Genomic DNA, 24822 nt, shown 5'->3' with positions numbered 1-24822 from the left:
TTTGAGCGGCGTCGATTTTTCAATTTAGATCTGTATGTTTCTATCTCTATTATATGGCACGCAGGTCTCTTCTTTCGCAGCTATTCCGGCAATCTGCCGGCTATGTTTTGACAATATATGGACTCATATCTAGCAGCAAAACTTTGCACTCAGTTCATGGACAACGTAGGTTGTGCTGTCGAAGCATTGATGAACAAGTACAAGCACTGGGGCAAATCAACTGTTTTTGAGATCTGGACTGCAACTTTCACCAGAGAAGTGCTCACTCGCTGCAATTGGAAATGTAAAAGCACTCAGAGGTCTCTCCCAAGAAAAAAGTCCTCTCCCAGTTTTCTGAAACAAGAATTTCCGAAACTCTGAAATAATTTGACCAATAATGGGTTTGGCATAGTTGTTTCGGAATTTTATTTCAAATGTTAGCATCACTCTTCTTCTTCGTAAATATTCGAACAAAGACAAATTGAGCAACCAACGGAACACTATGAAAACCTTAAAAAAATTGAAAACAGTAGCATCGTTTCAGTAGGCGAACGGAATTTTATTTCGCCTACTGAAACGATGCTACGACTACAAATACGTATTCTAAGGTATGTTCTCCTCTGTGATGCAAGCATTTACGGAGTAATTTTTCTAACAGTCCCAGATTAACTGGTTAAATGTGAAAGTGATGAAAGAGCGTGTGCTCCAGTTTCTTTTTTCATATTTTTTTCATAGTCATCTAAAATTTTTGTTCTGTTTCATGGTTCTGAACCAGTCAATCCAGTTGACTTGGGTTCCGAGTGAGCTTTTAGTGATATGATTGTAATCAGTTCAAATTATGTAACAGAGTTACAAGGTGCTATCCAAATAAAAATTGAAAACGAATTCCGGTTTTGGATTTCTTATAGTCGCTCTGAAAGGGGCGTCACAGCCACTAGTTGAACCTCTTTTACCTGCTGTCCGACCCTCGGCTAACCACTCAAAGTGTGGTTAGTCGAGGGTCGGATCCATTGGGAAAGCTTAACAAACTTCGCTACTGCTTTGACGTGTAGAAATGGTCTTGACCATTTATATTGTCTGGACAAGTATTTTGTCCGAAAAATCGGAACAAACTTCCTACGATGTGTGCACAGGATTACGGCCAGTGATAAAGCCTCAAGTGGTTTGCTATCTTCAAGGCATTAACCCATCATAATTTCTGCCTCATCCGTTAAGAAATTATGGCAGGTTATTTGATGACCCTGTCCGAGCTTTGCGGGAAGCCGAAATAGGGGAGCAAAATTCACACAGCAGATTAACTTCAACAGCCGAAGATTGCCTATCACTTGCCTTTGCAGCCGCAGCAGGGCGAGTGACAATACCACTACCGGTTGCACCTGTGCCACTTCACAGCCTCCTTTAGTTTTATTGCCAGTGTAGCACCTTCATTGAGAGAACGTTGGCCGGGATAATTAATGCTAGAAAAGCATTTTATCAAACTATCCCACGAACGGTTGCCTACCTGCGACACCACCATTGTCCAACCCCTCTTTCTTCCACTTCAAACCCCTCCATAATCTGTGTAAAATTTGTGAAAACCTACTTTTTCTCGCAAAATGTCGCAATAAAAATGGATACAACTTGAAATTCAAAAATCGGTCCTAAACAAGTTGTTAGCATCTATAATGGCTTGCATTTGAACACCATTTGGTGAATCGAATGTTGGTGGGACAAATTAAGGTGGATTTGAAAGTTGAGTAGGTAAAATAGTGATTTTCTGGGGGTGACCAAATTTATAAAAGTTAGTTATGATTCGGAATTTACCTCAACATGCTCAAACTTGATAGGGAGTTAGTGCATACCTTGAGGCAAGTTCCGCTGTTGTCAATTCCAGGGAATTTGTTTTAGAGATACCATGGGGGGAACTTTAGACTTCCAAATAAGGCTTAGATTCTTGAGTTCATAGTTTGACCGGTTGATTAATTGGTAGCGTCATGAGTCTGATACGGCTTTTGTGTTAGTTTGAATAGCTTAAGTAGAAGTCAGCAATGTATAAAGAAGGCGTTCAGGTCATTCAATTGTTCTTTTAAAGTCATAACGAACTCTACGTAAGTGAGGACCATTTGTTGTCCATAGCAGCGGTTTGAACAAAGTTGTTGTTCACGCGTTGTAATACGTCGTGATTCGAGTAGTTGCCAAGAGGGAGTAAACCAACATGGTTGTTGTTGTGGCAGCAGAGCTATAGAAGGCTCCAAATAACTCTGACATCGTAGAGGAGTTCAACTTAAGTAATAAAAGAGAGAGAGAGAAGAGCTGTTGTGAAGTGAAGTTGGTCTTTCTTGATAGAAGAAAGACTTTTGTAAAGAATATCGAGAGCCAAGAACGAGAGATTCGTGAGGCTGATATCAGAGCAGATAACTTTACTTACTCAGTTTGATTTAGAGAGTTTGGGATCTTGTGATAAATTCCATTATCTTAATTTGAATTAATTTCTGTTGCTTAAAACCCAAATTGATTTATTCTTGATTCTGTTGATTTATACTATCAAATTATATCAATTTATCTTTGAGCAACCGAGTTGATTCTGAGCCGGAGACAGAGCAAGCCGGGGACACCGTGAGTAAACTTTGTAGAAAACCTTTCCACCAAAATAAACCTTTCAAGTTAGGATTTCGGGTGGTAGTGTCTCCCCGCCTATTAACCTAGTCTAAATACGAAATTCTACAGTGGCGCTCCTGGGTGGGCCGGTTCTCTTCGAGTACACTTACAATCAGTTGAGCACGGAGAGTAATCCGAGCTCCGTTCGTGACGAAGAAGTCCTGTGTTCATAAGTAAGCAATGAACGAAAACGAAAGACAGCTTTTTGCGGAGGCTGTGGTCGTGGCTCAAAACCAGTTGGCGGTTAACAACACAGCTGGCAGGCCCGAAAAGTTCCCGTCGGCGTTGTTTCCCGATTGGTTTTCATGGAAAGCCCACTTTTCATACCTCATGGACAAACATGGTTGGACGGATGAGCAGGCTCGAAGCACAATACCTACCCTTCTTGTTGGTTGGGCGATGCAGGAGTTTAATGCCATGCCCCGACACTATCGAGTTCAGGAGCAAGACCAACCCGCTCCCACTCTGGCAAGAATGATGACGTACTTGGACCCGAGGATGTCACCCTACAGGAATCCGAGGACAGCGAGAACAGAGTTCAAGAACTTGGCCCAGGGTGAGAAAGAGGATATTCGAGTTCTCCAGACGGGTGAGGTCGCTTGGGGAAATTGCCAATGCCACCATGAATGCAGCTACGAGGGATAACATGAACCGAGAGCAGTTCATCGATGGGCTGTTTGATCTAGAGATACAGGAATTGCTTCTGCGGGAGGACCCCAACACGTTCAATGATGCTGTTGATAGGGCCCTTAACATCGACGCAATCAGTCGAGGATCCAGAATGAGGCAGCGCAGGCGGTTGGCAACCACCAGGTACCTTCAACAGTCAGACCAATTCGTGGAAAGACATCATGTTCAAGCTGTGAGTGGACAAATGGAACCCGACATGATGAAGGTAGAAATGGACGAGATGAAGAAACAAGTAAAGAATCAGGCAGACATGATTAAAGGGATGTCCGAAATGATGACTAAATTTGTCAATTCGGTAATCCCCGGACCACCGAAAGAAACAACAGGAGATCAGGACGGAAATCCGCGCCGATTGTTCAACCCGTACCCCGAAACCAGCCGCTACGGCCAGAACTTTGGCAGCACCGATAGGAAGCAGTCTGGGACCTTAAAGCAAGGAGTCCGCTGCTACAATTGCTCTAAGATGGGACACTACGCGCGGGAATGCAACGAACCAAAACAGAACCATTTAAACTAAGACGGGCCGGGAGTCTCCAAGGATTTAGGAAAGAAGGTTTCATCCCGGCCGAAAACAAGCAAGATTCAACTAATAACCGTGACACTTTAAACGATATAGAAGCAGTCAACAAACTACCGGAACCACGGTTTCTCAAACCCAAAGTTGCAGTGAAGGGGGAACCAGACAAACGAACTGGAAGTATTACAGTTACGGGGGAGGTAAATGGGACTCCAATAGAGATTTTGGTGGACACAGGAGCTTCAACCAATATGATAAGATCTTCCACATTTGACCAACTTAAGGAACCGCGAAAACTGATGCGGTACCGTGGACTACTGGAGGCAGCTGACGGTCGGTATGTAAACGTTACAGGATCAGCAACAATTCATCTCAAAATGGGTGGTATTGATGACGAGTGTGAAGTCCTTATAATTGACGGACTCAAAACGGAAATGATTCTCGGACTCAGGGATCTTCAAAAGCATAATTGTGTAATCGATTTGCAGACCAACCAATTGTGGACAGCCCCAGTGGAGTCAGCTATAATACCGTTGAACAGCGGAAAATTGTGGGGAACTTCGCAGAATGGTAACACGAAGCCGACACATGAAGCCGAAACGAGAGAAGCGGTCCACTAGATCCTGGAAAAAGTTGGCAAGGAAGACCAAGTAGAGGTTATGATGGCCTCTGGGAGTATCTACGATGAGGATGGTGAGCATGACGACAACTTAGGACCTAACAGAGAAGAGGAAGAGGAGACCTTAGCTGAAGGGGCGATTAGAGGCCAACAAAACTTATGTCTAAATTCAGGGGATGAGGTCAAGATGCAAGCTGGTGAAGATGTTGTTCCTCTAAATTCACCTGAACAGGAAGCCGAGCAAATTTTGAAGAAATGTGCCCCGGAAGCACGAGGAGATCACTGGATAGCACTGCGGGACCTTGTCATCAAATACAGAGACGTGTTTGCCTTGGATGATTCCGAGCTGGGATCTACCGCCGTGGTCGAGCATCGGATTGAAACGGGTAGCAGTAAGCCTTTCAAGGTACCGCCACACCGAATCTCACCAGCTAGGATACCAATCATCCGGGAAGAAATTCGAAAAATGTTAGCGAGAGGGGTGATACAGCCATCAAGAAGTCCGTATAGTGCGCCAATCGTACTACAGAAGAAGAAAGACGGGAGCTGGAGGTTCTGTGTGGATTATAGGAAACTGAATGATGTCACTGTGAAGGATGCCTATCCGATGCCTAACCAAGCCCAAGTGTTTGACGCTCTGAGAGGAAATGCATTTTTCTCTTCTGTTGATCTAGCAAGTGGATATTGGCAAGTTCCTGTAGCCGCCGAACATAGACATAAGACCGCTTTTGTTACCCCAGACGGAGGTCTCTATGAGTACGTCCGAATGCCCTTTGGCCTGTCAAATGCGCCCGCAACCTTCCAACGACTTATGAACGAGCTATTTCAGCAGGGTCTCTACCAAACTAATCTCATCTTTCTGGACGATGTCCTCACCTATAGCAAGACGGCAGAAGATCACTTGAAGCATCTCGAAGAAGTGTTCGTGACGTTACGTAATGCAAATTTAAAATTGAAGCCGAAGAAGTGTCAGCTTTTCCAGAGACAGGTGGTGTACCTAGGTCACGTCATCGGAGTAGATGGAACGTCCCCCGACCCCGAGAAGACGTCAAAAGTTAAGGAATGGCCCGTTCCCAAGACAGTGAGAGATGTCCGGTCCTTTATTGGATTTGCTAACTACTATCGAAGATTCATCAAGAACTTTGCAAGCATCGCCAAACCCTTGCATGATTTGACTAAGAAGAGTGCACGATTTGAGTGGACCCCAGCTCAGCAAGCATCTTTTGACCAGTTGAGATTAGAGCTGGTGACTGCCCCCGTTCTCCAGTACCCAGACTATTCAGGTTCATTCATTGTCGACACTGACGCCAGTAATGTTAGCATTGGGGCAGTACTTTCCAACGAAATCAATGGAGTGGATCGACCCCTGGTGTTTTCGTCACGAGTGTTAAGCAGGACAGAGATGATGTACTCGACCACCAAAAGAGAGGCTTTGGCGGTAATACAGGCCCTGAAGTGGTACCGACCATATCTGTTGGGCGTTCCATTCGTCCTAAGAACTGACCACGCCAGCTTGCGTTGGATGTTTCGACAGGACGCGGATGGGATGACTTTCCGGATGATTCAGAAGCTTCAGGAATTTGACTTCATGTTTGTGCACAGAGCAGGCAATCAACATGGCAATGCTGACGGTTTATCAAGACGCACGTCAGAAGAACCAGACTGGGCTCCCGGGGAGAGAGAAGAATTGACTGGTAGTTGTCCTGAGCCTGTTTCCCTAGAAGTGGCTTTGGCAAGAACCCGAGAATCCTGTGGAATGATCCGAGAAGAAGTGGGAGGAGGCGCCGACTCGGAGGAAGATGCACTGGATGGTCAAGCAATAGTTTGGAGTAGAGAGACGCCTGATGTAGAGAAAATGCAGCAGGAGGACGAAGCTATTAGCAGAGTTTTCCTGTGGCTCCCCTATAATCCGGGAGGAGATCTTGAGAGTTTTGGTTCCAACTTAGTGACGCGAGAAGAAGCAGTGCAGCATGGGCCCGAAGTATTGGCATATTGGTCTAGATGGAACGAACTCACCGTGAGGAAAGGCATCCTCTACCGGCGATGGTATTGCTGGGACGGAAAACCCCCAATACTTCAAATCGTTGTTCCCGTAGTGGGCCGGAAGGAAATTCTTGATCAGTTGCACGCATCCCCAGTCAGTGGGGGGCACTTTGCTGTAGAGAAGACGTTAAGGAGAATCCGCCAACGTTTCTGGTGGCCACACATGAGACAAGATGTTGAAAAGAAGCTAGCTTGGTGTCTGCCGTGTGCAGCTAGGACTACAGCTGGGAGAAAGAGGATTGGAGGACTTGTGCCATTTAAAGTTGGGATACGATTCCACACGGTTGCAGCAGATATCTTGGGTCCAGTTACGATGGCCAACGAAACGCGAGCCAAGCACATATTAGTCATGACAGATTTGTTCACGAAGTATGTGGTCAGTGTCCCATTGAAGGGTACTGAAGCACCCGATGTAGCAAAAGAGATTGTGGAAAGTTGGATTTTGCGATTTGGTGTACCCGACGTACTTCACACGGATCAGGGAAAGAACTTTGGGAGTGAGCTCATGCTGGAGGTCTGCAGGCTGTTGAAAATTGATAAAACTAGGACCTCACCATATCACCCTCAAGGCAACGGGCAAGTGGAGAGGCACAATCGGGTGATTGCCGATGTCATCTCGAAGTATTGTGCGGACAACCCGCGAACATGGGATAAACTGTTACCCTATTTAAGTTTTATTTACAACACCACAATTCACAGGACTACACAAGCAACTCCTTACAGCCTTGTGTATGGACAGGAGTGCCAGTACCCCATAGACTTATTCTATCCAAAGCCCCACGACGAAGAACTTACAAGAGACAGCTTTGCGGAGGATTTGTCACGCTTATTCAGAGAGGCTCATGCATCCGCTAGGGAATCTCTAGGAGTAAACCAGAGGAGGCAGAAGGATCAATACCACAAGAAAGTCTATGGGAAACCATATGAAAAGCAGGACAAAGTGTGGGTTTACTCAAAGCATAAAGCAAAATCTCGGAAGTTCTTCCTACCGTGGGAGGGTCCTTATGTAGTTTTAGAACGAACATCGGAGGTTAATTACAAAGTAGCGAAACCAAGTCAAATGGCAAAATGGAGGATACTACACTACAATATGCTCAAACCGTACCTGGAGGAAGGCGATGCTTGGAGCCCAAAGGAAAAGAAGAGGACTACGGCTCCCAGGTCCGAAGGGTTTCTTGAACATCCAGGCGTAGATCAAGACGAGTGGGAAGAGGAGGGATTCGATCTACGCCCAACAGAGCAGAATGCCAGGATGCGACGCCTTGTACAGAGAAGGGAACGAAATGAAGGGGTTGAGGAGGACGTGCCGAATTTGGAGGAACTGTTTCACGAGCAAGTTGTAACGGAACCAGCCAGGGTACCGGAGGAAATTCCAACTGATGGGGGCAGGCTGGAAGCGCCAGTAACTGCTGACGATGCACGAGTAGAGTCACCTCTTCGTGAACCAGGGCAACTAGCCCAAGCCCAGCCATCGGGTGTTCCTGAACCTAGGGAGGTAACAGTAGTCTCTCAAGATACGGGACTTGCAAGACGACCCAGACGAGAGATCCGCCCAGTCATTCGGCTGGGTATTGACGAATAACTAATAGCAATGGGAGGAGGCACTACCACCTACTAACAACTTAACGCAACACTTTTTAGTTATCGACCCCAACTAACGACAGGCTGTTTAGGATTCATTCAACTGGACAATGCTGACTTTCAACCTCATTCTGATTTCAATTGCGGTGATGGGACCGATGGAAGCAATGAAGCTGGACGGTATCTCTTTCAATCATACGGCAGGAGCGGCTTTCACCACGGAGACGCCAGTAATCATAGCTAGTGCCATGGAGTCGACTTGGGTGTCCATCCCTTTTCCTATTCTTCCGGCTATCAACAAGACCCACCTAGACGTTGCCTTTCAAGAATTTCAATTCAAGTTTGCGAAACGCTGGAACGGTTACTACAAACAACGAATCTGTGGAAACAAGGAACTGACGCAGAGCTATATCAATGTTACTTACATAGCACTCAAGGGTATAGAATACGAAGTGGACGACATTGCTCGAGTGCTAGCAGAAATGAAGATACGGGCCGAAACGTTCATCAATGGTTCTTTACACATTCACAGTAGGGAGCGACGATGGGTGAAACCACTGTTGATTGGAGCCGCGGCCGCCATCGTTCTGGCTCCGGTCCTCAAGCAGGGATTCTGTCACTACTTCTCATTCTTTGGATTTTGTGGAGGAAGGCAAGCAATTGACGAGTTAGGACGGGAGGCAGAGTTTCTTGACAAAGCTGTCAGGACGATAACTTTGGAAACCGGGGAGCGGATTCATTTGCTTGGGCATTCACTTAACAAGACCCAGAACCAGTTGAAAATGGTTTCTCACGATGCGAATGCGAACTTCCAAATGATCCGGGATGCGATGAATCGGTTGTTGGAGGAAACCGACGGAGCTTTGGATGGCCAGCGGCTATGCGTCAGTTCGAAACATCACGATGTCTACCAGGAGGCTTCACGATTTTCAACGGCCATGCTAAATTACTCGCAAGCTTTGAACGCACTGCGGGAGGAACTTATTGCTTTCAAAATCGGGTTGCACAACTTTGGATACATTTTGGATGATGCGTTGTCTTCATTGACAAGGGGACTAATTCCAGCTACCCTAATTCCCCCAGAAGTATTGCAGAAGGTCCTTGATGGTTTGAAACTAGACAGGATGCGGGAAGCCATACCTCGATCCGAGCTGATGACCTACTACGGATTTGAGCTAGTGGATTCTACAGTGATAACGACCACGGGGATTAACGTACTCGTAAATATCCCTCTTCATCACACTAGCGGATTGTACCATGTCTATCGAGCTGTGGCGTTGCCCCAACCTATTGACGATGGAGTTACGGCAACCCAATATTTGTTCCGAAAGTCTCACCTTTTAGTTTCGGAGAGAAGAGACCATTTCGCTGAAGTGTCGGAAGAGAAAATAAATTCGCACTGTGTAGGAACTAACCGTCTGAAGTTGTGTCTGAAACCATTCTCAATGTCCCGAACGAGTGAAGCCACTTGTCTATCCAGCTTGTTTTTTGACTTACCTGCCGCCGCCCTGAAGCTGTGCCCGCAGGAAGTTGTTGTACTACCAGAGGAGCCAACAGCGGACTACTTAGACGATTCGACTTACTTGGTTACAGCGAGGTCTTCTGCCTACAAGTTCTTCAATTTTACTCATGGGTTGAAGCAAACTGGTTACCCAGTTCCTGGATGTCGTAGCTGTTTGCTCCGGCCACCTTGCGATGGACGATTTGAGAACCCCAGTGGAACTCTAATTCTGTACCCGGACCCCAGGACATGTCAGTACAGCAGCGGAATGATGATCAATATCCAGCAACATCCTTTGCTGCGCACCCTATTTGCTACGCTAAGGAAAGTGGAATCCGAAAGAGTAGGAGCAGAGATCCCCAATGCTTTTCGTGATCAGGCTCATGGAGAAATGCTAGAGGTTCTAAGACTTAACCTGATCGAATTGCCCGAAGAGACTGTGGACGAGGAAAGTATGGAGCGGATCTCTCGTCCTTTTGCCGAAGGAATTATTAACCAACACATGCCTTTTCATTGGAGTGCATATCATAGCCGACCAGCCAATGTTGTGGTGTGGTTCTTATTAGCCATAGTCCTGTTCTTCATGGCATACCTTTTCTATCGATCTTGTATGAAGAACCCCGCCCCGCTGTATAAGAGACTTTTCCGACAACAAAGGAACCGCTTTCCGTGGTCGAGGATACCCCGAGATGACAGTACTGACTTTTCATCGAGACCTGGCACCGGTCAACCTGGCTTTTCACCACCTCTTGGAGCTCCACCCAGCTTCAACTCGATTTTCGAACTGAATGAGGCGGCTATCTCGCCGGCGTCGATGTCGGAGACCCCAAGACGTGACACAAGCACGGGAATGGGCATGAGAGTGAAGAGAGTGTCGCTACCCCAGGAGAGGTCTTTCTCACCTGGTGAACAATTGCGTGGTGGGGAGTTATGAGAAGCAACCGGTTCCTGTACTAGTGGATAATACTCAGACTTAAGCTTGTATACTTTGACCTTGATCACTCTGACTTCGACTTCTTATGTGGTAGGCCTTAATCACCCTTTCATTCTAGTGTTTAATTAGAGTATTACTTGTTACTTTCATTGTATATAGATAAAAAGAATTGAAGCGCCAGACTAGAACAACCCCCCCCCCCCCCACCAATGCAGTAATTGATATCAATTGTTTTAGGGAGTATGCAGGGTAACTCCAATGGGTTTTTACAACCCCCCTTTAACTTCTAGGCGGAATGGGTATAAGACTGCGCTTCATTGTAAATATTTTTTTTTATGTAGTGTTACTTGTATATACGAGATCTATATGATCTTATTTGAAAATCCCAAACTCTCGAAAACTGATCGATGGATAAAAGGGAGAAAAACTAAAATATTTTAAGTATATAAGATACGTAAGCATCGGTAAGGCTACAAGAGTAAAGGAAGAAGTAAGTATGGATTAGAGGGTTGAAATATAGGGGGAGGCGAGCAAGGATTATTCCTTTCTGCGGTTGGGGAACACAACTCGTGGTCTCAGATCATCTAGTAAGCTTATGACATCCCACGAGCTATTCAACTGACCCGAATTAAATAGGCCTTCGACCAAGCTGAGAAATTCGTAAGTCTCGTATGTGCTGAACATTAAGCTATCAATTGAGTCAGGGTCAATGACAATAGTAAACTCGTAATAATTTGTGGGACTTTCCTGAATTTGAATATTAGAAAATCCCTCCCCAACCAAAGTTTCTAACGCCGGAATGTAATAGTTGGTGTCGGTCATTTGTATTTGTTTTGCTGTGATAAGATATAAGGTGTTGTTTACAATGAAAGCTTTGGAACAATGAGATATTTAAACAGTAGAAGTCAAAATAAGCACGCGTTGGTTGTACAAAGAAGTGATTTCTGTTCATTTTTTTGCTGTTGAAAACTAATGAGCTCTATTCAGCTTTGAGTTGATTGTTCTGCAAGCAATTACTAAAGACTAATGAGATTCAAGAGGAACGAAACTGGTGTAAGTGACCGAGGAGAGGATAAACTGTGTGGAGAATGAGAAAATCAGAAAGTAGACAATTCATTTTGGTTCTCTTTATCGTAACGCTAAGTTCAGTAACTTAGGCTTCAGAAAGTTGAAGAGTGAAATTATAACAGCCAACGCCCGTTCGTGATGGATCTAACAATGTACCCGGTGATCCCCGAATACCATCCGGATGAGTTCGAGGATGAGGAGAAATGGGTGTGGGAGTCCTTTATGTTGGGACTGAGGTTACGAATCAAAATGATCCGTGTGTCCTTCCACTATCTGATAGTGGAGTTGAGGGAAGACGGTGGATTTGTCCTTCTGGAGGAGGGGAGTGGCCCATGGCACGAGCTGAGGGGCTTCCTATCGAAGGATTGGTCGGCCAATTCCGGTGAGATTGCAGAGGAGGGCGATGGAGCTAGTTCCTTCCATCCAAGTGTTGGCTCAGAGAGTATCGATTCGCTGAGGGTGGGGTCTACCGACAGGCTTACCAGCTACTCCTCCTACTTCGAAGAGCTATCGACGGAGTCGGAGAGTGGAGGAGTTTTTGAACTAGAGTCTATTTCCAGCGAAGATGACTGCGTTTTTGTCAGCTAAAGTTTCACGATTGGTGGAAAAGAGGCTGATTTGATCCTAAATTCTATAGTATATTATTATTAAAATCAAATTAAAGCGAATGGGACAGGGGGTCAAGGTAGTATGAGTATAGTGAGTAGTCTTTTTCTAAGTTTAGCAATTATTCGGGAGAATAATAGTCTAGAAGGGAGGAGTGTAAAATTTGTGAAAACCTACTTTTTCTCGCAAAATGTCGCAATAAAAATGGATACAACTTGAAATTCAAAAATCGGTCCTAAACAAGTTGTTAGCATCTATAATGGCTTGCATTTGAACACCATTTGGTGAATCGAATGTTGGTGGGACAAATTAAGGTGGATTTGAAAGTTGAGTAGGTAAAATAGTGATTTTCTGGGGGTGACCGAATTTATAAAAGTTAGTTATGATTCGGAATTTACCTCAACATGCTCAAACTTGATAGGGAGTTAGTGCATACCTTGAGGCAAGTTCCGCTGTTGTCAATTCCAGGGAATTTGTTTTAGAGATACCATGGGGGGAACTTTAGACTTCCAAATAAGGCTTAGATTCTTGAGTTCATAGTTTGACCGGTTGATTAATTGGTAGCGTCATGAGTCTGATACGGCTTTTGTGTTAGTTTGAATAGCTTAAGTAGAAGTCAGCAATGTATAAAGAAGGCGTTCAGGTCATTCAATTGTTCTTTTAAAGTCATAACGAACTCTACGTAAGTGAGGACCATTTGTTGTCCATAGCAGCGGTTTGAACAAAGTTGTTGTTCACGCGTTGTAATACGTCGTGATTCGAGTAGTTGCCAAGAGGGAGTAAACCAACATGGTTGTTGTTGTGGCAGCAGAGCTATAGAAGGCTCCAAATAATTCTGACATCGTAGAGGAGTTCAACTTAAGTAATAAAAGAGAGAGAGAAGAGCTGTTGTGAAGTGAAGTTGGTCTTTCTTGATAGAAGAAAGACTTTTGTAAAGAATATCGAGAGCCAAGAACGAGAGATTCGTGAGGCTGATATCAGAGCAGATAACTTTACTTACTCAGTTTGATTTAGAGAGTTTGGGATCTTGTGATAAATTCCATTATCTTAATTTGAATTAATTTCTGTTGCTTAAAACCCAAATTGATTTATTCTTGATTCTGTTGATTTATACTATCAAATTATATCAATTTATCTTTGAGCAACCGAGTTGATTCTGAGCCGGAGACAGAGCAAGCCGGGGACACCGTGAGTAAACTTTGTAGAAAACCTTTCCACCAAAATAAACCTTTCAAGTTAGGATTTCGGGTGGTAGTGTCTCCCCGCCTATTAACCTAGTCTAAATACGAAATTCTACAATCTGGTTCACCTTGCAATCTGGAATTCACTGCAGAACTCACTACTCATCACATACGTAAACACTGAACTAAACATCCCCGTTGTTGAATGCCACTTTAATATGCAACTGCGCAAACAGTCACTAAAACCCGGAACAGCAGAAAAGAACAGAAAGGAATTAAAACAACAACTTATTGAAACGACAACTACGAAAGCGAATCACAAAAGCAAATATTCAATGCACAACTGTCTATCGCTATTCTTCCTCTTCCATCAACACAATCTCCTCCCACAACACAAGTTGGAGCTGACAGCTCCGACCAAATGACGTTGCACTCAATTTAAACTCCGTTCTCACAACACCAATCAGTGAATTTTGAAAATTCGTTTGAAAGAAATGTTCGTACACCTTAAAAAGGCCACTACACAAATATAACACCCAATTATTTGGATTACCGAACATGAATCGATTTCAACAATATAGTGGCGATTTAACTAGCGCAATAAATTGTACTGGTACTGACTGTGTTTGTGTTACTATTGAACATTTTCTCCTCTTGACCAAATTTGGTTTAAATCCAATGAATAGTTCTAACGAAAAGTAAACATAAAAAATAACTAAGAGGCGACTAGTAAGGTCATACATGACACACATTGTAGTTACTAGAAATATACCAAAACTTCTCTGAAGACAACGGTTTCCTCAAAAATCTTTGCCACTCACTTTCTACCTTTTTGTGGTAACCTGAACTCTAATTTTGACTATTATTTATGGAACGAACACTCATACTTAAAAAGACGTAATTACTATTAGCCGAAGAATTCTTGAATGTTGAGTTCTTGATACACTTCCATCTATGTTTTCACAGTAGAGAAGGAAACAGTAGAAGAAACTTTGCAAAACTTTCACTCGACTTCTACTCAAAATTTTACACATCTGCTGAACAATTTCTTCCTTACTGGATCGTGAACACGACTCATCTTGAAGCGCACGAAACGGAACAAACGGTTACAGATCTTTGAATCACGACATCACAACTTATGGCGGAGAACCAAAAACTTATGACGGATAAAGCGCTGAAGTTGTTTTGGTGCTCCGGCAGCAGCAATTGGTGGAATATGCTTAGTGGGCAGCTTATCAGTAAGTAATGGGTGGATCAGATTGCGGATCAATCAATAATGTTCGACCTTCATCAAAAAGCGGTAAAAAACGGGCGAAATTAGTGACGGACTCAGTGACTATTTTTGCTTATGACGGACTAAGTACTAATCAGAGAATGAGAAAAACGGGAAATTCTTCATGATTTCAAAGGCATACCGAATTTTCCAAGACCCAAAAAACAATGTAAGAAAAAAAACAAAGAAACTGGGAGATGATCGAAGAACAATTTGAAGTTCTCCAACATACCTCGCGTGTTTTTTGAAATTGCAATAAAGTGCTCTTACCTAATACACACTTGTATTCTAATTTTGACCATGTTGCTTCTTTATTATTTGGCCTCTATTCAGATATAAAAGTTGTTGATCAGCGCTTTGTTCTTACAGCAAACATTCAAAACTCGCTCCTAGTTTTGTTGGATCAGACTTCTGATGCCATTTTTACGAGAACTCCTAGCTATTCGCAATTCAGTGTGTGAAAGTCAACAGATTACATCGAACGAACGGTTGATGTTGGCAATAGCAATGCAATATCTTCTCTCCTATTACACTTCTAAACTAATTTTAGAAGCATTGGCAGTTGAACAAAGGCTCCTACTAACTTTGGTTATTCCTTCAACCACAAGCCAAATGGAATTTAATGTCTGTCACATTTAATACCGATGTTACACGTGAATACAGTGTTGATGAAGCTAACGTGCCGTACAACATAGTACACTGGTTGCACAGCCCGCCTTTCACTCATGAATGTGGAGCTCAATTAATCTCCAAATTTATCGAAATTCGACTGGATCTCCTAAGTTGGGGTAAGAGTACACCAAAGCGCATGGTGTTAATTTGTCAGACCTTCTGACGCATCACATTGGTGCGGTACCAGAACTAGATGACCTCCCATGCTTTCAAACGGAAACAGCGACAAAAAACACGATACGTTAAGTAGAAAAGGAAGTAACTGGTGTTGGAAACAGGTTGCAAGTAATTCCACAAGCTATGTCGCAAAAAATTATGACGTTGAAGCCAAACTGTTCCCAAAGCTTAGTACCTATGTCGCCATTAAACTGTCATTGATATAACGACAACACAATATTGATTTGAGAACAACCAATGATGTCTCCGCCAGAGAAGATAAATCCAATGGCCAACTAAATACTTTTACATTGTAGTATATCTAATATCACTGAGCTATTTTATCTATCGCTGTTCTTTTTGGGGAAATTTCTGCGAAATAACCGGCGATCTATGAAGTCACTGTCATTTTTCTGTAAAGTTTTCAAATTTTTTTTTTTAAAAAAATGGTTAGTGTTATAGTAGTGGTGGTAGTAGGATTCAATTCCTGGTTCAAGTAGAAACAAATGGTTGCAATGCAAGAATGATGAAACTAATATATTTAGGAACGGCAATATTAACAGGTACATTTAATAAAAATAAATACATGCGTTACTCGAATTAAATATAAAGTTTATCTTGGAGGAAACCGTCAAGGGCATTTTTAAAAGCAGATAGTGTCGTTTCAAAACTCACTATTTGTTTCGGGACAGGAAATTTTTGCAGCTGTTAGCACTCCTTCAAGAAACTGGTAGTCAGATTTGATTTTCTTGTTGCTTTTGATTATAAATGTTCTCAACTCCCATTGTAGTATGTTCTCAACTCCCATTGTAGTTAAACTATTACCAAACTCTATTTTGAAATCCACATGAAAGAGAATTCACTTTTTTGAGTAAAATAGTGTCTGTACGTATTCTCTGGTATGAAATTGGCAACGTTCCCAGCAACTTTACAGATTCAACATAGGACTTACTCGAACTGTTCAGAATCTAGCGAGCAGCTCGTTGGAATTGTTCCAGTCTTCGCATGGAAGTTATCGAGGGACACCATGAGCTAGATGCGTAATGGAGCACTGATAGCACTAAAGTGATATAAAGTATCTTTTTATGGTGAAAAGAGACGCTAGCTGTTATATTTTGCTGTGAAAAATTTAAAAAGTTTTTCGATTTGCCAGTTTAAGACTGATATGAGGGTCCCATGAGAGATTTGAGCAGACTTCGACACTCAAATTATTAATGTTTGTAGTGCTGTCCAAGACGGAACCGTTTAAGAACAAATCAATGGATTCAGTGTATTTAAAAAATACAGTTTTACGTTTGTCAGGGTGAAGTTCAAGCCCTTTTTTGTGTGCCCAGAGAAACAAATTATCAATATTAATTTGACAGATTGTTCGTTGTTAAAATTTTAAAATCTTCGCAATAAAGATAGAAGTCGCAATGATCGCAATAAAAATAGAAGCTGCAATGATTAATGGCTTTCGGCACATCGATGAAAATTGACGAACAGGGAAAAATGATGAACAGCAAGGGTCTTAAAACAATTCCGTGAGGCGCACCTGACGTTATTTTTGAAAGAGAAAAAAAACATTTTCAACTTTGACCATTGGCTTTCTATTGTGAAGGTACGAACGCATTATCATCAAAAATTTATCGTCAAAGCCGACAGACTCTTATTTCTTGAGCATTAAAAAGTGGGGAATAGAATCGAAGGCCTTCGTGACATCAAAATAGACGGTCAAGCAGTCAATGTTGTATTCATAAGCTTCGTAAAGTTTCTCTAAATATTTAAATTGCGTCACGGTACTTTGTGCCCATAAAACCATGTTTTTCCTGCCGATTTGAATTTTCACCCTTGTCTAAATAAAATTAAAGATTAACTTTTCAAATACAAGAAACAATTTTGACATTACACTAATGGGACGATAATTTTCAATATTCGAGCCACATTTTTTAATCGGTGTAACAATTTAAACTCTGCATATTTTTTTGTCAGTCGCAACATTTGATTATCTTATTAAAGAAATCTGAAACAATCGACGCCAAAATTTGAGCATTTTTTCAAGATAAAGGATGGAATGTTAGCGCCCATGGAGCTGTCATTGTAGCTCATCCACAACATTTCCCCATTTTTGTTGCAATTCTAAAGACATCCTGAAATATTGTCTCAGCTGTTTTGCAGTCGAAACTTAACCGAAACTCTCCGAATTTCCAAAAAGACAAGCAAAAAAGTCGGTGAGATGTTCGGCTTTCGATACATCATTATTTGCTTTACGATATCCCAGTTCCATAATTTGTGGGTACTTTTTTGATCTTCTGAAAGATTGCAGTATTCGATTGCAGTGTTGACTATTTGTGAGGTCAAATTTCAACTAAGACATTGTTTCTAACTCAATTGAGTTACTCAGCTCGTTTTCAAATCACTTCATTCTGCACTCAAGACAAAGAGATTTTTAAATATTTGTTTCCCGCACAAAAGTTTCTCTTATCAATGCTCGTTTTCAAGTCACTTCATTCTGCTCTCAAGACATGCAGATTTTTGAATATTTTTTTCCCCCCACAAACTTTCCTGTTATCAATGAGATGCATTGTGTGAGAAGCGTAGAAGAATGGGGCACACTGCTGTTTACGACGTTTGGGCCTGATTGAGCAAGAAATCGGTTCAGTAAATGCAACCACCTGTCATAGGTAGTATTTTGAGGGCAAAAGTATGTAAAAATTGTGTTAAAACGACAAGTTTGGATCGAAAATTTAATGATTGAAATAAGAGCGTGAATAAACAAAGCAAATGACCATCGTTTGTTTCAAAAGAAAGTGATTCAGCGTTCGATAAGAACAAATCTAAAATATTTCTCCTATTATACGTCCGCGATCAATAAAGTTTGAGGCCATAACTATTGGTTAAATCAAAGAACTTGCTTTCAAACTGCTGGGAAGAAGACAACGATTCCTAGTCAATACCAGGCATGTTTGAATTCCCTAAGATATATGCATGGAAAAGGCTGAGATTGTAATCTTTAGTTAACTCTTCAAAGAGTCGATAAAAGCTTTAAAATTACCACTCTGAAAGAGTGATACTGATATGATAAGATGAACTGGTGGGCTGGTTGTTGAAAAGGGTGTAAAATGTTAGTTGACGGTTACTTAGGCTAGCAGATGCACACGCAAAAGGCAATTCTTTGAGAGAAATGTCAAAGCAATTCAAAGAATGAATTTTAGCGTTAGCTATTAAAGTAACACCCTGCTCGCCATAAGAACGGTCACTGCGTGAGACAACGGCATTGTCAGCTCCTAGGAAAACTTCTGAATAAGGTTTTCGTTTGAGAGCCAAGTTTAAGTCAAGAAAACCAGTGGATTGTGCAAAGTTGTAGTCATCTTCAATAGCTCTTGACGCTTTTCCAGACATCGAATAGACTGACAGTTTAGTAGAAGGCAGTTTACATTTTGTCACGAAGCTACCTCCATGAACGGTACCGGCTGTCCTTGATTAATAGCCTAAAAGCGATAGCTGGGGCTATTATTGGCCTTCTCTTGGTTTTTTACGACTCGAAGAGGAGTATTGGTTTTCTCGGTTTTTTTACAGGAAGTAGATTTGTTCACGCGGCATTTTGACTTAAAAGCGAAAGTGAGAAAAGCTGTCTTGGTGAACAGATTTTCGCTAAGCGAGAGAAGTTTTTTGGGCATGCGCTGCGTTTAGTGAATGACTTCTTGACTTTGAAAAGTAGTTTTTGACTGAATTGCACATATAGATAACCGTTTTTAGCCGTTTTTTCGTCCAAGTGGCCATTTTTTTGCTTTTAATCTGGTTTCTTGTAGAAATAAATTTTATTCGATACTATATTGAAATGTCAACCTCGGAAATTGATGCCACAGTGTTTTGAAGAGCCTGAAAACGCTCTTCAAGTTGAAAATTGGTACATAATTCTTGATTTTTTAGTTAGTTTTTGGCTTTTTTTCTGTTAATTTCCTCATTTTTGGATCATGTAACCGTCTTTTTGTCAAAAATCAGTTAATATGGCAACTTCTCGTTGATAATTCCTATAGTCAACGCCTCTTTCTACCTCGACGTAATTTTGTTCCTTAAAATTGTACATATGCTAATCCAATTTTGGTAGTTTTTTTTTCGATTTTCGTCAGTTTTTCGTTTGTATTTTGGTTGTAATTGCTAGAAATAGTTTTTTGTTTAACATGTGAGACTTCAATTTTGTTTCAATAAAAATTCAATCATTTTTTGGCGTTAAGTTTTGAAAAAACAGTGAAAACTTTTTCATAAATGCAGGGTTAACTTAGAAGTTCTTTGACCATTTTTTTTTGCAAAATTTCTCAATGTTTCGTATTTATGAGTTCTGCTTTTTCCTATTTTTTTGGTCTTTTCAGGAGGATAGATCTTTGTATCGGATGAGTAGGTATCTTTTCTATGTCTTGAATGCTGAACAATGAAATGTATTCGTTTTTCTTGAATTTTTTAAATTGATTTTTAACTTTCAAAAATCAAAAATGTCTTCGGTATGTTGATTTTTTCAGTTACAAAAAATGAATGATTTCAGCTTTCTTTGATTTTCGTCATTTCTTTGGTTTGCAATTGATTTAATTCAACATAAGGCAGTACTGAGAGTTTGATAGCAAGCTTTTTCCAAAATATCAATTTATGACTATTTACTGCAACTTTCTTCCGGCCTTCGTATTAATTTAAACGGTTTTTTGCCGTCGAATATTCTTCTGCTGCTTATGTCTTTTCTATGATCAATTTTATTTTTGATTTAGTATTAAATCATGTTGTCTAGCTTATGTACAAGAAACAGGTTTGTGTTGTTTCTTGTCTTAATCGAGGTGATAAGAAGTGTAATTATAAGTGTTTTCCGATTCTTAAATTTGAGCTTTCTTTTTTGAAAAGATTTAACTTAGTTTCTAAGATTATTATCTGCCGTTTGCTTTCGCGATGTTTTTCAGATTAGAATCATGAATTATTTGAGGGCTATTGATAACCATGTCAGCTTTTTCAGACTATCAGGTTTTTGACCACCTTAATTATATTGGATTTTTTAACGTTACCAAACGTTTTCAATAATATAAAATTTTGCTGCATTTTTCTTTCTCTTGTTGACAGTGGTTTAAGTTTCACCAATTTTTAGAGCAGACCTGGAGAAGTAGTGAGTTAATGGTTTAATACAAAAGGTAGTGGCTTCCGCTGCAATTATGGTTTTGTTGGTGAAGTTTTGACGCTTCGAGTCGCTATCGGAGTCGCTATATTTTTTTATTTCGTCGTCGCGATTTTTGTTACGACCATATGACGTCACAACCACTTCAAATGCTTTTTGTTCATTCGTTCATGCAATTTTAACTGAAGTAAGTGTGTGACGTCATTTTTCGCGATTAGTGGAGCGAGTTTTTTTTTTGTTCATTTGCGTGATTAAATTTTTGGTCACACTTGGCTTACCTCACTCTCAAAAATGACTTCCTCACTTTGAAATTGACTTTTATTTACTTTAATTCAATGAGATAAGCTTAAATTGGTGCGTGTCACCCTAAATGAAGGTTATTTGAGATCAGCTAATAAAGGCAATAATAACTTATAAAGATTTTTAATCAAATTATAACAGATCAGCCTTCAATGAAAAGACGATTTTTTTTGGTCTGTCTTTTATACTGTTTTTTTTTGAGACTGCAGATCTACGAATCTATTGCGGCTATTTTCTGGCAATCTGCCAGCTATGTTGAAAAAACTTCAAATTTTTTATTCTGAAATCTTTTTTGTCTTCTCCATTTTATTTGGATTAGCTTGGCCAAAATTTTCGGGCCCGCGTCTCAATTTTTTGGCCCGCGTTGAAAAAATTTTTAATGTAGACAGGAATACTATAATGTTGTAGGTAATTACTCCTCACAAAACATCTGGACATAAATGGAGAAATGCTTCCCGTAATGAGCAGAGGGCGGCGTTTAAGGATCTCCTGGGACCTTTCGGCAATGATGTCCCAAAGCGTTTAACTTTGATAATCTGTCCTGATTTCAGACTCATACTTTCCATAATATTGTCCACTTCTGAGAAATCCGCTTCAACACGACTATTAAATGACTTACAGTTCTCTGGAACTCTAGTTATAATAAATTTGAGAGAAGTCGCAGCCAGAGGACGCGCCATCCCTACCAACGGTTCCGTTGGCAGTAATTGCGTTTCTATAGCTTTCAAAGTTTTAGGAGATCTTGACTTTGAAGCTTTCGGATATCAATAATTGTGTCAGTAATATAGGACTCGAATTTCTTAACCAAAGATAACAATTTCTCCTTGTATGTGAACAAGCTGCTGTTGTCTAAGCATAAGTCACGGATCCACAGGCGGTTTTTTGATGCTCCCAACCGTTTATCATCGGTCTGTTTATTCTTAGCTGAGTACCGACGTTTTTTTTTCTTCAAATGGAATTAACTGTCCGGGTTAGCAGCTCGATTTCCTTGAAGGCTACCATCTTCCGCACTTGTCCTTAAATTAGGATGTTTTTTTTTGCATTACGGAAAAACAGACTATTACTGTACCTAATTTAATTGCTTAGGCCGCGGTTGCATCGTTTAGGCCCCTAGAAAATTTTGGAAGCCAGTAAATTAGAAACATATCCAGCAGTTAAGGTATTTTGTGTTTAGAGTAGCCGCAGAGCGTTAGCTGGGGTTATTATTAGCGTTTTTGTTTTTTTTCCAATTCAAAGATTTTCAATTATATTTGCCCACTGTGTTTTTTGGAATCGAAGAAGAGTATTGAAGAATTATCTGTTAATCAGTAATTTTCTGGAATTAAAATTATACTGCAGTGAAACGTGTGTAAAAAGTTGTTTTACTGCGGATCAATTCCTGATAAGTGGTGCAAAAAGATTGTGGTTTGTCATAAATTTCTCTCGAACGAAGTTTCGAGCAATTATTGGAAACTTGTTGGTCTTTTTTATGCAAAATTTTGGCTTGACCGTTTCTGCGCTTTTTATCTAGAACATTCCTTGGCTACTTGATGGAATTTTCCACACTTCAGTTCTTCATTTATCAGTGACCTAAGTTGTTCTTGTTCTGAAATCAAGTTCGTTAGTAAGAAGCGATTGTGAGCGAATGAAATCGAGGGCATTGTAGCCGAGCGGTTAAGATTTTGGATTGCTAACCTGGAGGTCATTGGTTCGAAACCATGTTGGGGCATATTTTGCATCCATAAAATATCTCTATGGTACACCCCATCCAAGTTAAATTTCTCCCACCTTTCGTTCAAGAGCAATTCACCCGATGTTGGTCTGTTTTCTTAACGCTGGTTTTGAGCGCAAGAAATTTACTTTTTAAAATTTTTCTCTAATTGGTCGAAATAATTTGTGCACGTGCCGCTTGTTCAAGCAATTTCCTTTTGGTTTTAATAATTGTTTTCTGCTTCAAATGTTTGAATAGGCTCTAGTAATATTATTATGGTTGCTTTTACTGCGTTTTGATGCTCTTTGGAAAATAAATGAATTGTAAGCCAAATCGGATTCGAAAAAAAAACAGTAAAATACCATTGAGGATAATTTATAAATGTTTAAGCACCGTTATGTTAGGACACGAAGTGTCTCTCGTGAACTAGTCTCACAGACTAGTCTCTTGTTAAGTTAAAATACATGCTCTAATGATCGACGTTGACGTTTTTTCATCAAAACACAAGCATCAATTATGGATTTGCTATTGACCCGTTTGAATGATAGAAAAAATTGGTACCACGATGAGAAACGCATTTATTTTATGTGTTGATTAGGTTTACGATATACGTGTTGAAGTATGGGCTAATGAGTAGAGACAACTTGATAGTGCCAGTGTTATCGGAGGAGGAGATGGAGACTATGGAGAGGGAGGTGGCAGCTGCAAATGCGGCCGCTGCTGCTTCTGATGGAAATGGATCTTCAACCGAATCGCCAGGAAGCGATTCACTGTCCAACACTATGATATCCTCTTACGCGTGATTTATATGCACTATTTTGATTTATTTTTTTCAAAAGACGAAATTAGAGCTATATTGAGCCTTTTCTCGTGCCTTTATTTCCTCCAAAGCATTTCATCAGTCTGAAAAAGATTTCATTTCTTTGTGCAGATCCTACACGCTAGGGATTAAGCTAAAAAACTACACAAAATTGGGGTGTTCTTTGAACGTGGGCTTTTATGCGATATATTTTTATGGAATTAGGGAAAGAAAAGCGCTCATAAATAATTCATTTTTAGACTATGGGAATGCGACTGCTCTTTTCAATTTAGTAGCAAGGTCGGGTTTGAGACCATTTTTGGAAGGCTCTAAATGAAGTTCCGGGAAGAAATGAGCAACTTTATAATTTATACATTACTAACATTTATTTGATTGCAGTTGTTGATATTAATCTCTATACAAAATCTTTTTCATACACGCAAAACAGTGAATCCAGGACGAAATTGAAAAGCGGCCAATTTTAAAAAGTAACAAATAATTTACCGAAAGTACAGTTTTTTTAAAGTACTTCAGAAAGTACATCAAGACTGGAAGCAGAAATCGAAGGGCGACAAACCTGATACTGTGTCAAAGGCTTAAAAATAACTTTGACGGGGCTCTAGTGTTTTTCAAATAGCTTGTTTGGCTGTGGCTTTCTTACTTTACTAATTGATGTTCACAGCAACATTTTTTACCTTCAATTTTAAAATTATTTTATTAATAGCCGCGAAGCGAAGATATTATTGGTCTGGTTTTTTGTTTATTTCGTCGTCTTCCTTGACCTTTATTATAGCCATTTGATGGCAATGTTTCGCTCTTTCAAGTGGACTCGAAAAATCTTTGGAAACATTTGGATATTACAATTTATATCAAATAGTTGTCTAGAAATTTTGATTACGAGGGCTGTCATTTTCAAAATCGTTTTCACCCCTTTTCAGCAGATGGCATGAGGTCAGCTAAGGAATTCATGCTGTAATTAAAAGTTAGTTGGAGACAAGATTTTTAAGATCATTCTTGCCTCCGATGGAAAATTAAGTTTTAGAGAGGATTTTTTATTAGCCGCCCTCATCTCATCCGGCTGTTATAGGGCTCCTATTTTTACGACTCGAAGAGTAGTTATGATGATCTATTTTTAATAGCCGCGTCAGCAATTCCAGGCGGCTATTGTTGCGCTCCTAATTTTTTTTTACCTTCTAACAGATTTTTGTTTCGTCTTATTGACTTTTTCAATGACTTCAGTGACTTTACTACTTTGCAGTTAAAATTTGTGTTCGTGACGTCATTTCTGCTTTTAGGTCAATTGCGTGACCTCACGCAAAAATGACTTCTGAACTGACTTATGGAACTTTAAATTTTATGAACATTTACTAATTAAAGTTCAATAGTTTGCATCTAAGTAGTGCCAAAATTATATGCACTAATTCAGTTTTAATATCAAATAT

At 40.7% G+C, this 24822-nt stretch overlaps 1 protein-coding gene across 1 annotated transcript in view; it reads left to right on the top strand.

The window, feature by feature from the left end:
- LOC142341003 (MOB-like protein phocein) overlaps positions 1-23889 on the top strand; it is a 307874-nt gene extending 283985 nt beyond the window's left edge. Inside the window, exon 4 of the mRNA XM_075391815.1 lies at positions 23180-23889. Within this exon, the coding sequence (XP_075247930.1) occupies positions 23180-23384 (205 nt within the window). The 3' untranslated portion in view covers positions 23385-23889. The remainder of the gene's footprint in view (positions 1-23179) is intronic.
- The last annotated feature ends 933 nt before the right edge of the window (positions 23890-24822 follow it).

This window comes from Convolutriloba macropyga, chromosome 6 (genome assembly GCF_964194025.1).
Source record: "Convolutriloba macropyga chromosome 6, txConMacr16.3, whole genome shotgun sequence".
NCBI lineage: Eukaryota > Metazoa > Xenacoelomorpha > Acoela > Convolutidae > Convolutriloba > Convolutriloba macropyga.
The sequence above is the reverse complement of the archived record's forward strand: the minus strand, read 5'-3'. Positions and strand labels throughout refer to the sequence as shown.